The sequence below is a fragment of the Colobus angolensis genome, unplaced genomic scaffold (assembly GCF_000951035.1).
Source record: "Colobus angolensis palliatus isolate OR3802 unplaced genomic scaffold, Cang.pa_1.0 Scaffold153, whole genome shotgun sequence".
Classification (NCBI taxonomy): Eukaryota; Metazoa; Chordata; class Mammalia; order Primates; family Cercopithecidae; genus Colobus; species Colobus angolensis.
In genome coordinates, this window is record NW_012114633.1 from 4,867,059 (window position 1) to 4,881,712 (window position 14,654).

The 14,654-nt window shown below is 34.3% G+C and overlaps 1 protein-coding gene across 5 annotated transcripts in view; it reads right to left on the reverse strand.

Moving 5' to 3' along the window:
- Positions 1-14,654, reverse strand: part of GULP1 (GULP, engulfment adaptor PTB domain containing 1) — a 321,470-nt gene that overhangs the window by 14,459 nt on the left and 292,357 nt on the right. For all 5 annotated transcript variants that reach the window (XM_011936483.1, XM_011936480.1, XM_011936482.1 and 2 more), the window contains 2 exons: positions 12,115-12,231; positions 11,348-11,440 (listed from right to left, as the gene is read on the reverse strand). In XM_011936483.1, coding sequence (XP_011791873.1) covers positions 11,348-11,440; positions 12,115-12,231 — 210 coding nt within the window. The remainder of the gene's footprint in view (positions 1-11,347; positions 11,441-12,114; positions 12,232-14,654) is intronic.

Genomic DNA, 14,654 nt, shown 5'->3' on the forward strand with positions numbered 1-14,654 from the left:
TCTTATATGAGGTAGAAAGCAGATTCAAAATTCAAAACAGTCTGATTCTAATCATCATGCCCTTTCTATAGTCATGAGGAGCTCCAAACTGTAAGACTTTTAGGGGGATGGGAAGAGGTGATTGTCAAGTATCTCAAATAAATCAGAGAGATAATAAATAACAAGCAAGCAGTGTAGTAGGTCTGAACATCAGTATGTGCATGACTTATAGGGGCTATTTCCATTAGAGCATGGAAAGCTACTGTTAATAGCTGAGCTGCAGAGAGCTGAGCTGCCAGATGTCACAGCGGCCAATTAAACAGCAGCCAAAATGGAAGTAATAATTAAGTCTGTATTCATTTACTGCTATAGTATAATCAAGAGGCCAGAGAGAAGGTGCCTGTTCCATCAATGCTCCATTTTCCCCACGGAATGGCATTGAGCAAGAGTCAGAAGTATCACTGCAGAAGTGAGCCTTTGTCTCATTACTTAGGGACTTCTGCACAAAAGGTTCCTACGGGTTTTTCTTTGGACAAGAGACAGTAGGAGGGAGAAGGGAATGGCTAGCAGTAGAAAAGTACTGAATACTGAGACATAGTGGAGAAAAGTGGTCTCCAAATCCCTTGAATAAGGTGGTCTCAGGAGAGGCACCTAAGGCCCTCTAAAAGGAGGCCCCTGAGTGGAGTTGCCTGGGCTATAAATGTAGATATGCACAAGAGCATGGCTGGCCAGGGGGCCTGAGTACTAGATTCAATTCCTCCAAACTGTGCACCAAATACAATGTGATGAGGGCACCTTTCTCCTACTAAATACAATGTGATGAGGTGTGTCAGGCAAAGCCTTTGTAACTCCCTACGCTCTGGCCAGAAAGATCCCACATAAGATTCTGGCTGGGAGCCACATTCCTCAGCTGCAAATCACATGTCAGAGATCTTTCACCACTAACAAAAATTCAGGCAGAAAACAAAAATCTGATTTTTTATAAACTTTGTTGTAAAAGGTAGTAATTAAAATTAGTGAAGGACCAACAAGTCTGAGGTTATGTCCTTAAGCTAGGAGGACCCTCTTCACATATTTCTGGAAGCAGAGAGAAAAAGGAAGCCATGTAAAGTGAGAAATTAAGTTGAGGGAAAGGTTCAGTGTGGAAGCAAAATCTCTGCTAGTCTGAGTTATATAATTAGTCACTCTATTAATATGCATATGTAAATATATAATTGCTGATTTCTCTGTTGATATTCATTGTAATACACCTCGATCTATTTATGTAGAGATGTGTATGTACACAATTTTTAAAATCTATTTTTGTTCGATATAACTTACTGTATCATTCTGTCCTTGGTGGCCAACTTTTAATTATAGATTACAGTTGTAAGCTCTTTGTGAGAAAATTTTTGTTTTTTTTTTCCCAAATACCCTATGTAACACATTAGTGTAAATGATATTTATTGTCTAATTTATACTAGAGCATCTTTTTACTTAAACTGTTAATTGATAAGGCTGTCTGTATTGAGTAAAGATAAGATATTAAGTGGAAATTGTCCTTGATATTATCTAGTTTAAAATATACATGGTAATACTCTATATTTTTTTAGGATATATTTCGCACAATTCTTTACTAGGTACCTGAAAACAAACTGAAGGTCAAAATAACCTTACTTGAAAGTGCTCTGTTATTTTTGTCATGGTGTTTGCAGTATTCTCATAGTACTACTTCCTCTGGGGAGGTAAACTTAACATAAACGAAGAATGTATATAATATAAAAATAATCAAGTATTTATATACTATAATCAAGAGGTTTTTTTCAATTTCAAAATGGTAAATCAGGGATATTTAATAATGTCAACTGTTCTGGTATCTAGAGTTTAAGACTCCAGAACTATTCCTCACAGGTCTTCTTTGGGTCATCAGTAATTTGGCAGTTTTTGTTTAGATCACATGGGTCTTTTAAAGTATAGAATTAGGTGTTCCCAACACAAAGAAAAGATAAATGTTTGAGGTGATGGATACTGCAATGACCCTAACTTGATCATTACACATTGTGTGCAGGTATCAAAATATCATCTCTACCCACAAACATGTACAACTAATATGTATTAATAAAAATTTTAAATTAAAAATAAATTAATATATAAAAACAGATTACATATTAAAATCCAGAACTTTTCCCCAGAAGTTAGAAAATCTAGAATGTAGGCCCACACACTTGCATGAAAATAGTTGACTGGTATTGAATATCTGCTGTGTCTTTGAAGTTAGCCTGTGCTTTCAAATTTACCACTCCTACCATATGCCCATTTCACAGTCGAATGTCATAATCTGGGCTATATTAGAGTTTGAGTTTTTGAATCCCAACCTAGAAGCAATTCAAGTCAAGGAATCAGAGGTTATATCTAATTCCCTATAAAAATGAAATGTAAGTCCAGCACATTTAAATATATGGGTAAATTTGGCTCTTGATTCTGTACTAAATGGTTAGGCCTATTCAATAAGGATATGAACGTGCGGACATTGGCACCTAAATGACAAACAGTGACAATTTTGCACTCAGGTCCCAAGGTTCTGGAATCAGTCTTTTTTTTTTTCCTTTGGTTGCTATTTTTAACTGGTTGAGGATGTTTATGTGTTTAAGTAATTAAGTACATTGTTTAGAAGAAAAACAGTTCGAGGAATTTTATTTTGGGCTTTCTGTCAGTATTCTGACAGATGGCTAGGAACCAAAGTTTTTGGATTGTCCTGCAGAAGTACATGGCACCATTGTTCAAGCAACTCCTTTATGTTCGTAGTTCCAGGTGTCTTGGTCTTTAGGAACATGCACAGAATCTGAATTATTATACTAAGGGGAATTCTGTGCAAAAAATTATGTGTTAATTATACAGAAGTTGTTAGGTTATTCAGATATGTTAATAATGAGTGTCCACGTTTGAGATTTGTTTTTGCTACACTTTTGTAGCTCTTTTTCTTTTGTCTTTTTTTTTTAAGTTCTGCGATACATGAGCAGAACATGCAAGTCTGTTACCTAGGTATACATGTGCCATGGTGGTTTGCTGCACCTATCAACCCGTCATCTAGGTTTTAAGCCCTGCATGCATTAGGTATTTGTCCTAATGCTCTCCCTCTCCTTTGTAGCTCTGTTTTTCAGTAAGTAGTGTCTTGGTGCATTTAAGCAATGGTGAATATTTCAACCTTGACTTTTATATAAATGTGACAAGAAGAAGAAATATCATAAAAGTGTTTGAATTCTATCAGTAAATATTACATACATTTGAACAATAATAACAGAAACACTGCTTTTAAGATTAAGCAATTCTGTCATAATATGTATAGAAATATTAGGATTATACTGAAATTTTATGTTTCACTGTTAATTGCACTGGCAATACAAATATCCAAATATCCAAAGACTTTTTAAACATAAAATAAAAATGTCAAGATTAAAATATAATTTATCACAACTACTAAAATGGCAGAGTTCAAAATTATATTTATAATTAAATTAAGAAATAATTAAGAAATAAATTCCCTTACATTTGTATATTAAATTAATTTTTTCTAGTTAAAAAACCTGGAAAATTATAATTAACATTAAAGATGGAGAAAGAAAATGGTAGCATAAAATGTTCTAGCAGATGTTTCTAGATTACCATGCTGATTCATACTTTTAAAGTTAATTGTTATAACATATCTTCAATATCAGTTTTTAAATAAAGTTTAAAAGTAATGATTACAACTTACAGCACAAGGTCTGTGTTTTTTCAGATTTCTAGGTCTACAGTTGGTTTATATTGATCTGTTAGTTGTAAGACCTACTGTCTTACAGTTTTCACAAGAATCTTTCAAGTTAAATGGATGTAATTGTAGCACAAAGCGGAAAACTGCAACAAGGAGAAGCTAAATGACTTGACCAGGTACTTATGATCAGAACTGGAATGGGAACATATTTTTCTTCCTGTTAGACAGGGTTTATGCTTTTAGAATTATCTTGTGCAACTAACAATTATGAAAGTGAAGTTGTGGAATGGTAATCATTTTTTGTGGGCATCAAATGTTCTTGAACCAATTCATGTTTAAAATTTATGTCTTTGTTTAAAGATTCACATTCAGCTTGTTGTGTAATTAAGATCTTTCACAATCTGCTCTTGCCCATTCTCACTTCAATAATAGCAGAGAAAACACTAGAGGAAAATAAATAGATACACTGTTTATCCACAATGAAATATACATTTTAGGCTATAATTGTCCTATCAAGTCTAATCAGTGGCCACACAGTTGATTATGTAAAGAAATAATTTTACCTAAGGGTTTAATTGAAAGGAAGACATTTGTTTTACTCAGCAATAGAATCCAATATTCCCTAGACTAGAATTTTACTCACTTTGCTTCCTGGCAGTAGTCTGGTTTGGTTAAAACCTTCTATAGTCAGAAGGGTAAAATGAAAGTACCCAGATACAAGAATCAAGAGGAACATTTTGATTGAACTTGTTATGCCCACATCTTACAATGAAACAATCTTCTGCAGGCATTCATGAGGCTATGAGGCTATGAGGGCAGAATAAACTCTTTTTTTCTAATATAAATACAGGCAGCACTGCCATATGAATGCAATAAATGGAAATCAGATTGTTCCCAGATAATTAGTACCAAATGGTGGAAAACCTAACCTCTAATCTATTGCCAAACCACTGGAACACAGCAAAAAGCAAACAGCACAGTCAAGTAACGGAAATTTCTCAGTGTATCTAAGTGACTGTATAAAATAAGGATCCAATATCTAAAACCAGGGAAAAGATTTTCACAATTTCAGTGTGATACAGAGGTATGTAATATAGGTACTCTTGAAGACTATTTCATTTGATAGAAAAGGAACCCATGATTGACCCAATCGTGGTGGTATTTAGAAGATATGTAAGCATTCTGTTTAAAAACAAGTAAGAAAATATTTTATATACATCAAGTGTTATATATTCATATCAATTTTTATATGAGAAAGTGAGAAATAGGAGTGGTCTCCATGTATCATGCATATGAAGAATTGGTTTTAAGTGAAAAAGGTCGGAAGCAAATATTAAAGATACACTTGTTAGGAATGTCTTAATTTCAGTACTGAACAAAAAAGTAGTCTCATATTATTTTCTTTAGCTAGAACTTAATTACATAAGCTCACAGTGACCAAATTTATATTGGGCATATTAACTAAACAATAAACAATTACAATAAAAAAGGACAAACTTTTTTTTCACTCAAGCACATGAGACCAGACCTTCTCTATGAATTCCAGATTTGTATATTCAGCCACCTGATAAGCACTTCCAATTGGTTGTCTAGTTGGCAGAAATAACATAGGCAAAAGTGAAATATTGATTCTTTATCACTCACTCCCCCTAAGTCATGTCTGTTTCAGAAAATGGCATCATTTCCCACATGTTAAGGAGAAAACCTGAAGGGACACTCCTGCTCCTTTTGTGTGTGTGTGCGTATACTGCCCTCAACAAATCCATTAGTAAATTTTGCAAGCTCTACCTTCAAAATGTGTCAAAAATCAAGCTCTGCTCATAACCTCTACAGGTAGAATTATAGTCTAATTTACCCTCCTCCCAGACTACTGAAATGTCTATTTCTGGGACATCACTTTGGCCTCTTTACAGTCCATGCTGCATATAGCAGCCAGATGATCCACAAATTCCATTTAAAACCTTCAAGTGACATATCATTGCATTAAAAAAAAAAAACCAATCCTTTGCCATTGCCTATGAAGGATTATCAAACCTAGACTCTGAGTCTCTCTTCAATGTCCTCTCCAATTGTTTTGGCTTTCAGTCACTACACTGCAGCTGCAAAGTTCTTGTTATTGTTTTCAGTCTGTTGCATTTGCTAACATTTTATCATTCAGATTGCAATTCAAGTGCTACCTTCTTTGAAGGGGCTTGCTTCCCTGGTCACTTTCTCTAAACAACATTCTCAATCATTCTCTTCTATTCTGCTCTATTTTGTTTTATTCATAGCATATACAAGATCTAAATGGTTACATTTATTTATTGAAATATTTATGTATTTATTACCAACCTTTCTTTCTTTCCCCCATGGAATGCAAACCCTTTAACATCTGAAATACATAAACTGTGAAAACCAAAGAGCCTAGATGTATGGAAATATTAGATCTTCAGTACACATTTTATAATATTTCATAGCAGATCACAACTGTATCAAATGTATACAATCAACAAGTGAGATAAAATGAAAATCAAAGTGATATGCATTGTAACATACGGTCTGCTATTAAGAACGATTTCAAAATCCCAGTGATGAAGCAGTGGGACTAGGAAGACCAAAACCAAAACTGAAATGTACACCATAAAACTTTGAGGGAACATTTTAGAAGTCTTGAATATTTTTATTCAAGGTTTCAACCTAAAATTACTTAGTTTGCAATTCAAAATCCATCAGTATGACCAATTCATGTTCATGTATATAACATATAAGTGACTGACAAACTTTCTAAGAAATAACAACCTTCCCTTAGGGCGTCTCTGAGGAAAGTAGAAACATGCATGCCCCTATGTTCTCACCTAAACAGAGACTCTTTAAAGTACAAAGGTGTCCATGTAGATCATTCTACTGCATTGGGCCTCACATTTTAAATTTATGATTTAACACAGAATAAGGATATCAACATCAATAAGACTGTAATATACTATTAGGAGATTTGGTACATTTGAATCATTGTCTTGTATTACGGAAATTCAACTTTAACTTTGGACCTCTTGTTAGAGAAGATGGCTTGTCATTTTTTAGTTATCTAATCAAGCTTTGTTGTTGTTATTTATTTGTTTGCTTTTGAGACAGGGTCTTACTCTGTAACCCAGGCTGGAATATAGTGGCATGATCATGGCTGATTGCAACCTTGACCTCCCAGGCTTACCACAGCCTCCAACTCCCGGGCTCAAGCAATCTTTCCACCTCTACCTCCCAAGTAGCTGAGACTACAGGCATGCACCACCACACCCAGCTAATTTTTGTATTTTTGGTAGAAATAGGGTTTTGCCATGTTGCCTAGGCTGGTCTCCAATTCCTGGACTCAAGCTATCAGCCCACCTCTGCCTCCCTAAGTGCTGCGATTACAGGCGTGAGCCACCATGCCTGGCCTAATCAAATTTTATCAAGAATGTTTCCATTGCTTGCCATGTCTGACTTTATCTTCTACTTCATCACAAACTGATAAGAAAATAACATCTATAATATTAATTTACATTATTGTTATTTTCACATTACTTTTAATTCCACAACTCCCAAAATTCCATTCCTACTTTTTTCTTTCCCTTTCCCCAAAGAGATTACATTAAAGCTAAGATAAAAGATGCATTTTATTTGACTAGCAATTGCGTAGTGTGAACTATATTGTGTTAGGCCAGCATATCCAGATATTTCAGAACATTATTGTGCTTAAAGGTATATTTTTATGAACCAAATTATAGCATTAAATAATTTATAAAGAACTATACCTGCATTAGAGTTTTTTGATAAAAGTGTCACCTTTCTGTGACTTGAAAAATTTGGCTTCCAGTGGGATCAAGACCTGTCTTGGGCTGGTCAGTTGTGAAGAGTTTTCTGTGTGAGGGGCTCCTCTCATCACTAAAAACTCATCAGATTCCAAATTAATTGCATATACCATACCCACCTATGTTGTAATTCAATATGCATAACGGGATTCATAATTCACTTCAATGATTCTTTAATAATGTATCGATCACTGCCTCTAATCCTTTGAACAAACTGATGAGAACTTTAGTCATTTTGGAGCACTCTAATCCTCAGTCCTCTGAGCTCAAAACAAACACATAAAACCCACAGAGTCTTATTTCCAGGGTTATAAACTCATTAAGCATTTACTTTGCTAGCCGTGGGGGCACTCTGTGAGGTACTTTGTGTTCCTGCTGTGTGTCCTGTAAAACTGATGTTCAAATTTCATAAGAAAGAACAGATGTAAAACATTTCTAACTTAACAGAAATTTCTTTATTGCAGGCACATGGTAAGCTATTAAATAAGATATTATAAATTTACATTTTATTATTTGCCATTTGCATTGTCTGTTTTTCAAATTCAATAATCTGAATCATTAATAAATTTTCAAAAATAACTGCAGGTAACTAATTTTATTTTATTTTAATATCAGGAATTTGGGACGTCATTTGAGTAGATATGAAATAAATAAGCTGTACTTAGTGTTCTACAAGTTTATTTCATAGCTACATTACTAAAATCAGAAATGAAAAGCAAAAATGTTTTTTAATAAGAAGCACATTAGCAAATGCTGTAACAATGTTTTGTAAACCATTTGAATTGGTTAGGTATCTCATTAATTTACATTTTAAATTTTAGCATTTAATTTTACATTTAAATTTTAGCAATTTTAAAATGCTCTTGAGTTCACTTTCTTTTAAAAATCAAACAAATTCTATTTTCACATATTTGTTGTGAGAGCAATTAAAACTACTTTGGCAATTTTCAAGTGTATAATACCTTGTTATTAACTATAATCACCATGTTGTACAAGAGATCTCTTGAACTTACTTCTCCTAATTAAAATTTTGCATCCTTTGATCATCTTCTAGACCCTTTCTATACAACTCTGCCACAGCTCCCTGTAACCACTATTCTACTCTCTGCTTCTATGAGTTTGATTTTTTTAGATTCCACATATGAGTGACATCATGTGATATTTGTCTTTCTGTGCACGGCTTATTTCACTTAGTATAATGTCCTCCAGATTCTATCTTAATGAAGACGTACATCTTCCAGCATATCAACAATTTAAAAAATCATATGATAAGATTTTAGGAGCTAAAAAGTCATGTGACAAATAATTTTTAAAGTTAAAGAAAAAGTGTAGACAATGACATTACATGACAAAAGACTATAAGTAGATTGCAAAGTTATAATTTGTCATTTCCGCAATGATCGAGGATACAACAAATTTTCTACATATATGAACTAAGTGTAAGACAGTGATTTAAAAACAATTATTTCTTTATAAATTCAACCTCTTAGTTCTAGTTTTTGAAGCATTTTATTTAGATAAATTCAGGCCAAGATGAACACAATGCCTAAAATAATTATTACATGATGTAACCTTGGGAGGGCTAATTCATTTTAAAACATGGCTTTTTCAATATTTTTACTTTTTATATATAACTGGCTCTACTAGTGAGAATTGCTAAATAAATGAATTATGCTTATGAACATGTTATGTTTCCTTCATATACCAAATTGCATGCTTTCCACTTGAAATAGCTATTTCAGCCAAATGGTCAAAGACACCGAAGCAAGGGTCATCTTGTCATTCCTCCTGTCCTTTGTCACTTCTGAAGCTGACTCAGCAACCCTATGAAATCACCAATGCACATTCATAATCCAAATCCTGACCCACCTTCTTCTCAGAGCAGTGTCTGCTTTGGGAAGATAAAAAAGGTAGGATGCAGTTTGATTAATATGTTTGAAACCTCTTTGCTCTTCTCAAATGTTCTTCCTCAGGTAAAGAGGATACACAATGACCAGTTTTGGGTTTGGATCCAAAAAGCTGATGGAGCTTACTTTACTCCTTTGTCAACACAAAAATGAAAGCAACGCTACTCTTCATATGTGATGAATTCCAGAAACAACTACGTTATCAAAACTCCTTGAAAAACTTACTTCCCCTTCATATAAATGAAGTATATTTATTTTTATTCTCCTAGTATATTTCACAACATGGCTTATAATATGATTTTCAACAAGACCCAAGAGGATGTGTGTTTCATCTTGGGATGGAAGGTTGAATAACAAATTTGAGCTGATGTTCTGTCCCTTGCAGTTAGAGAGGCGAGAAAAAAATCATAATCCTGGTAAGCAGCAACCAGTGACAAGAAAAAATAAGAAGGAATATCAGAATAAAACCAGAACCTGAAGAGGATGCTCCAGCACAGAGGTCAGTACCTCAGTCCCAACCTCTCTCATCAAGGCCATAGCAGCCCTACTGGCACAAAACACAAAACCCACAAGCCAAGCAATGGAAATGCTCACTCTTTCATATGGGAGGTGGAAAAATGTGAGTTTACAGGAAAGATCATTTTTTGACCCATTTCCAGAGTGTGCCAAGTTTGAAACCCAAAATGAAACTTCTATAGAAACATTCTTATTCATAGTGATGACCTTGTGAACGATTCTAGTATTAGATATTAAAACATGAACATTTTCATTGAAGCACAGTAAGCTTCCATAAAAAATTTTGCAACGAATTTCTTTTTTCAGTTCATGTTTATGTTATAAGTTAGATATGATTTTTTTTTGAAACAGCTTCTTTCTCTGTCACCCAGGCTGGAGTGGGGTGGTGCTATCATAGATCACTGTAGCCATGACCTCTGGGCTCAGGCCATCCTTTCACCTCAGCCTCCCCAGTGGCTGAGACTACAGGGGTGTGCCAACATGCCTGGATAATTTTTTGTATTTTTTGTAGAGACAAGGTTTCACCATGTTGCCAGACTCGTCTTGAACCCCTGGGCTCAAACGATCTGCCTGCCTTGACCTCCCAAAATGTTGGGATTACAGATATAAGCCACTGTGCTTGGCTTAGATATTAAATTTTTTAAATGAATAATAATAAATACACTTTAATAGAGAATATCAGTAGTACAGATGATTCAAACCAAAAATCATCTTCTCCTGAATATATTTTGCCTAGAAAAAATATTGTTTTAAATTCCACCTCCCTCCAATAAATTCCCTTTGCCAAAATCACGTAATAATGATATCATACATGGTATTGGGAAAAGGATTTCAAAACTGTGACAAATCAGACATAAATATTTTAACTACAAGGACTTGAGTTTTGTCTGCAGAGAATACCACTCATTTTAATGTTTGAAATACAATTGCCTCACTCTCAGTGGGAAACCCTTACCATGTAATATAAGAAACCAGGTTCAGTCTTGCTCACAGCTGAATTCCTATAATGAAGTTGAGCACTTCAAGGGGAGACTGGCGTAAGTCATTAAATCTAACTCAGCAAATAGTAATTGATAGAAATGAAAGAAGAATATGCCACAAAGAGAAAAATTATATTATTTAATAAAACTTAAGACTAAGTCGAGGGTTGAATTATGTTAGAAAACCCAGAGGAAAACAGCAACATAGAAAACAACTCTGATTTGAACTAACTAGGTAATTTTAAGTTTTAAATTAAACTGCTTAGCAGCCTTCATCTCTATGCATGTTTACTTTGAAATTACTGATCCCAAAGTATTATATGAAATATTGCAGAACTAGTGATACAGAGATGTTTCATCACCACAAAATCTTGTTTCTAAGGAAAACATACACATATTCAATATACTTACGGGAGATGTTGATACTTGAGTTATTCTTAGTTGGTTTTCCAAATCTTGTACTTTATTTTTAAGTTCCATATTTTCTGTTTCTAAGTCTTGGATCTAAAAAGAAAATGATTCTTGAATAACTTTCTGTTTTTTTTTCTTGGAATATACCAGCTACAGTTATAAGTAGGAATTTATATTATGTAAAACTTTAATGTACTTTGTTGTGCATGGGGAGAAAACTGTTTGATAAAGTTTGGGAAATGTTGGAGGATTTCAGATCATTGAAAGACTTAAATTTATAATATATTTGTATGTGTGTGCAAATTTTATGTTCCTAATATCTCAACATTGTGTTTTCTTGTTGGACTGTGCAAACTATACCCATAATCTTGGAATATAACCACAAGACAGTGAAACTTGCTTATGATGATTTTGAAGAGTGGAGAAAGGCATAATTTAATTACCAAGGAATCTGATCTGCATGAAAAACCACTTACCCAGCATCTGCTGCTTCTGCTGCTCTGATCCCCATGAGAAGCATCAGGAAGTGAAGCAAAGTCACATGAGAACACTAAGTTCTTGTGGGAATTCAATATAAAATAGTTAAAAAAAAAAAAAAGCTATGCAGGGGATCAGGAATGAAAAATTATGGGAACATAGTGAAAGCAGTTCCAATCAGTCAGTGTGGGGGAAATTTAATGGCAGGTCTTCTAAATTTGTTTGATGATATGCAAGTTTCCCTGTACTTACATCACACAAATGTAAAACAACAAGCTTAGTTTACTCACTCTTTTTTGTAACCCTGCGATCTGTTTTCTTGTTTCAACATCTTTTCCTCCTGATTCTAGAAATTTCCTGTATGCCAGGTCAAATGCTTGGCCAATTGTTAAAGTGATCTCTTCAGCCTGTGTAAAAATCAAACAATGATTTGCATTTTAATAATATGTCAAACTTTTTTTGAATCGAGAAAACAACATTCATATAAGCACTTACTGCAAAACATTCACAAGAGGTACTTCAAAAGGGCAACAGTTTGTAGTAGAGATGTAGTAAATGAGCAAGGTAGTATGCTAACATAAATCAATGCCTACCCAGGCACAGCATTGAAAAAGCAAGCAGACTTGGGGTGGGCATTACTGAACAGCTGTTGAAGTGAGAAAGTTGGAAGCAAGAGTTCTTTCTGTCAAAATTCTCATCTCTTTTATTGTATTATTTTTTCCTACCAGTTTTTCTCTCTTTCTCAAATATTCAGTGCCTATTAAATGAAAGCAGAGTGCCAAATGCAGTTTCTCTTCTTGCTTAGCTACTTATTTCCTTTTCCTTGTGAGGCGGGTTTGTTAAACCCTAAGCAGGTAACTGAATGAGGCTGGCCAGGTGGTGTCTCTGGAAAACTTGAGGTAGGCCCTCTAAATGGCACACCTGCTACTCGCTCCCAGTTAATTGTTGCCTGGTGGAAGTGAGCAATTCCAATCTGAAACTGTCAGATCTTATGTATACAAGATGAGGTCAGAAGTCTGAAGTTTTATATGAGAGCTCCCAATTTTAAGCGATGGTAAACAATTTGTATTTTGGTAAAACACAAGGCCAGTGATCAAAATATATATATATCATCTGAATTTGGGCTTGTAAACAACTTACAATCTCAGATCTATTGATTAGAAACTGCCACAAATATATCTTATGTCCACCAGCTCATTTCTTCTCCATTCATATCTCCACTGAATTTATAATGTCTTGCACATAGTAAAGACTTATATTAAATAGAGATTTATTTACTTAATCAACATTATAAAGACTTTTGGTAAAGGCATCAGTCAGATTTAATGTTGTCACAATTATGCCATAAGACCTCCAGATAACAAGAAGACTGCTAGTAATATATATTGAAAATGCTATGCTTTAACTTTACTACAAATCCTAATAATTTATTATCTGCTGTGATCAACATAAAATGAAAACATGCTTTGTTAATCAGCTTCTATCATTTAATGGAATTTTTATAGTTCATTATTTAAGGAGGGCTTTAGACAAAAAATATGGTATTTAACCTAGTTAACTAAAAAGTGCAAAATATGTACATAATATTTTAAAGGAATACTGTTTTACGAAAGAAATGAAAAAAAGACAGGAAAGTAAACGACAATGAACCGTAATAAAAACTACTAAATAACTGAAAATGACAGATACCAATGTATGCATGTTCAATGACTTAAACTAATTGGTTGTGTTAGATATTAAGATTATTTGTAACATTAAAAAGTGGTAGAAGTGGTTCGGATAGATTGTGGGATTATGAATAATTTGTTTTCTGTTTCTAATTTCAAATCTTTGGGTAATAGGTTTCTATTTATTTTACGATAAAAAGACTTTTCTCTTCTTTTTAAACATTTCTTCTAAAACAACATGGGATACATGTGCAGAACGTGCAGGTTAGTTACACAGGTATACATGTGCCATGGTGGTTTGCTGCACCTATTGACCCATCCTCCAAGTTCCCTCCCCTCACCTCCCACCCCGTAATGGGCCCTGGTGTGTGTTGTTCCCCTCTCTGTGTCTACGTGTCCTCATTGTTCAACTCCCACTTCTGAGTGAGAACAAGCGGTGTTCGGTTTTCTGTTCCTGTGTTAGTTTGCTGAGGATGACAGCTTCCAGCTTCATCCATGTCCCTGCAAAGGACATGATCTCATTCCTTTTTATGGCTGCATAGTATTTCATGGGATATGGGATATATGTACCACCTTTTCTTAATCCAGTCTATCATTGATGGGCATTTGGGTTGGTTCCAAGTCTTTGCTATTGGAAATAGTGCTGCAATAAACATACATGTGCATTTGTCTTTATAGTAGACTGATTTGTATTCCTTTGGGTATATACCCAGTAATGAGATTTCTGGGTCAAATGGTAGTTCTAGTTCTAGATCCTTGAGGAATTGCCACCCTGTCTTCCACAATGATTGAACTAATTTACATTCCCACCAACAGTGTAAAAGTGTTTATATTTCTCCACAGGCTTGCCAGCATCTATTGTTTCCTGACTTTTTAATAATCACCATTCTGACTGGTGTGAGATGGTATCTCATTGTGGTTTTGATTTGCATTTTTCTGATGATCAGTGATGTTTTCTTTTCATATGCTTGTTGGTCGCATAAATGTCTTCTTTTGAGAAGTGTCTCTTCATATCCTTTGCCCACTTTGTGATGAGGTTGTTTTATTCTTATAAATATGTTTAAGTTCCTTGTAAATTCTAGATATTAGACCTTTGTCAGATGAGTAGATTTTTAATTATAGGTTGTTTCCCTTCTAAATTATGATTCTGATGTATCCTTCTT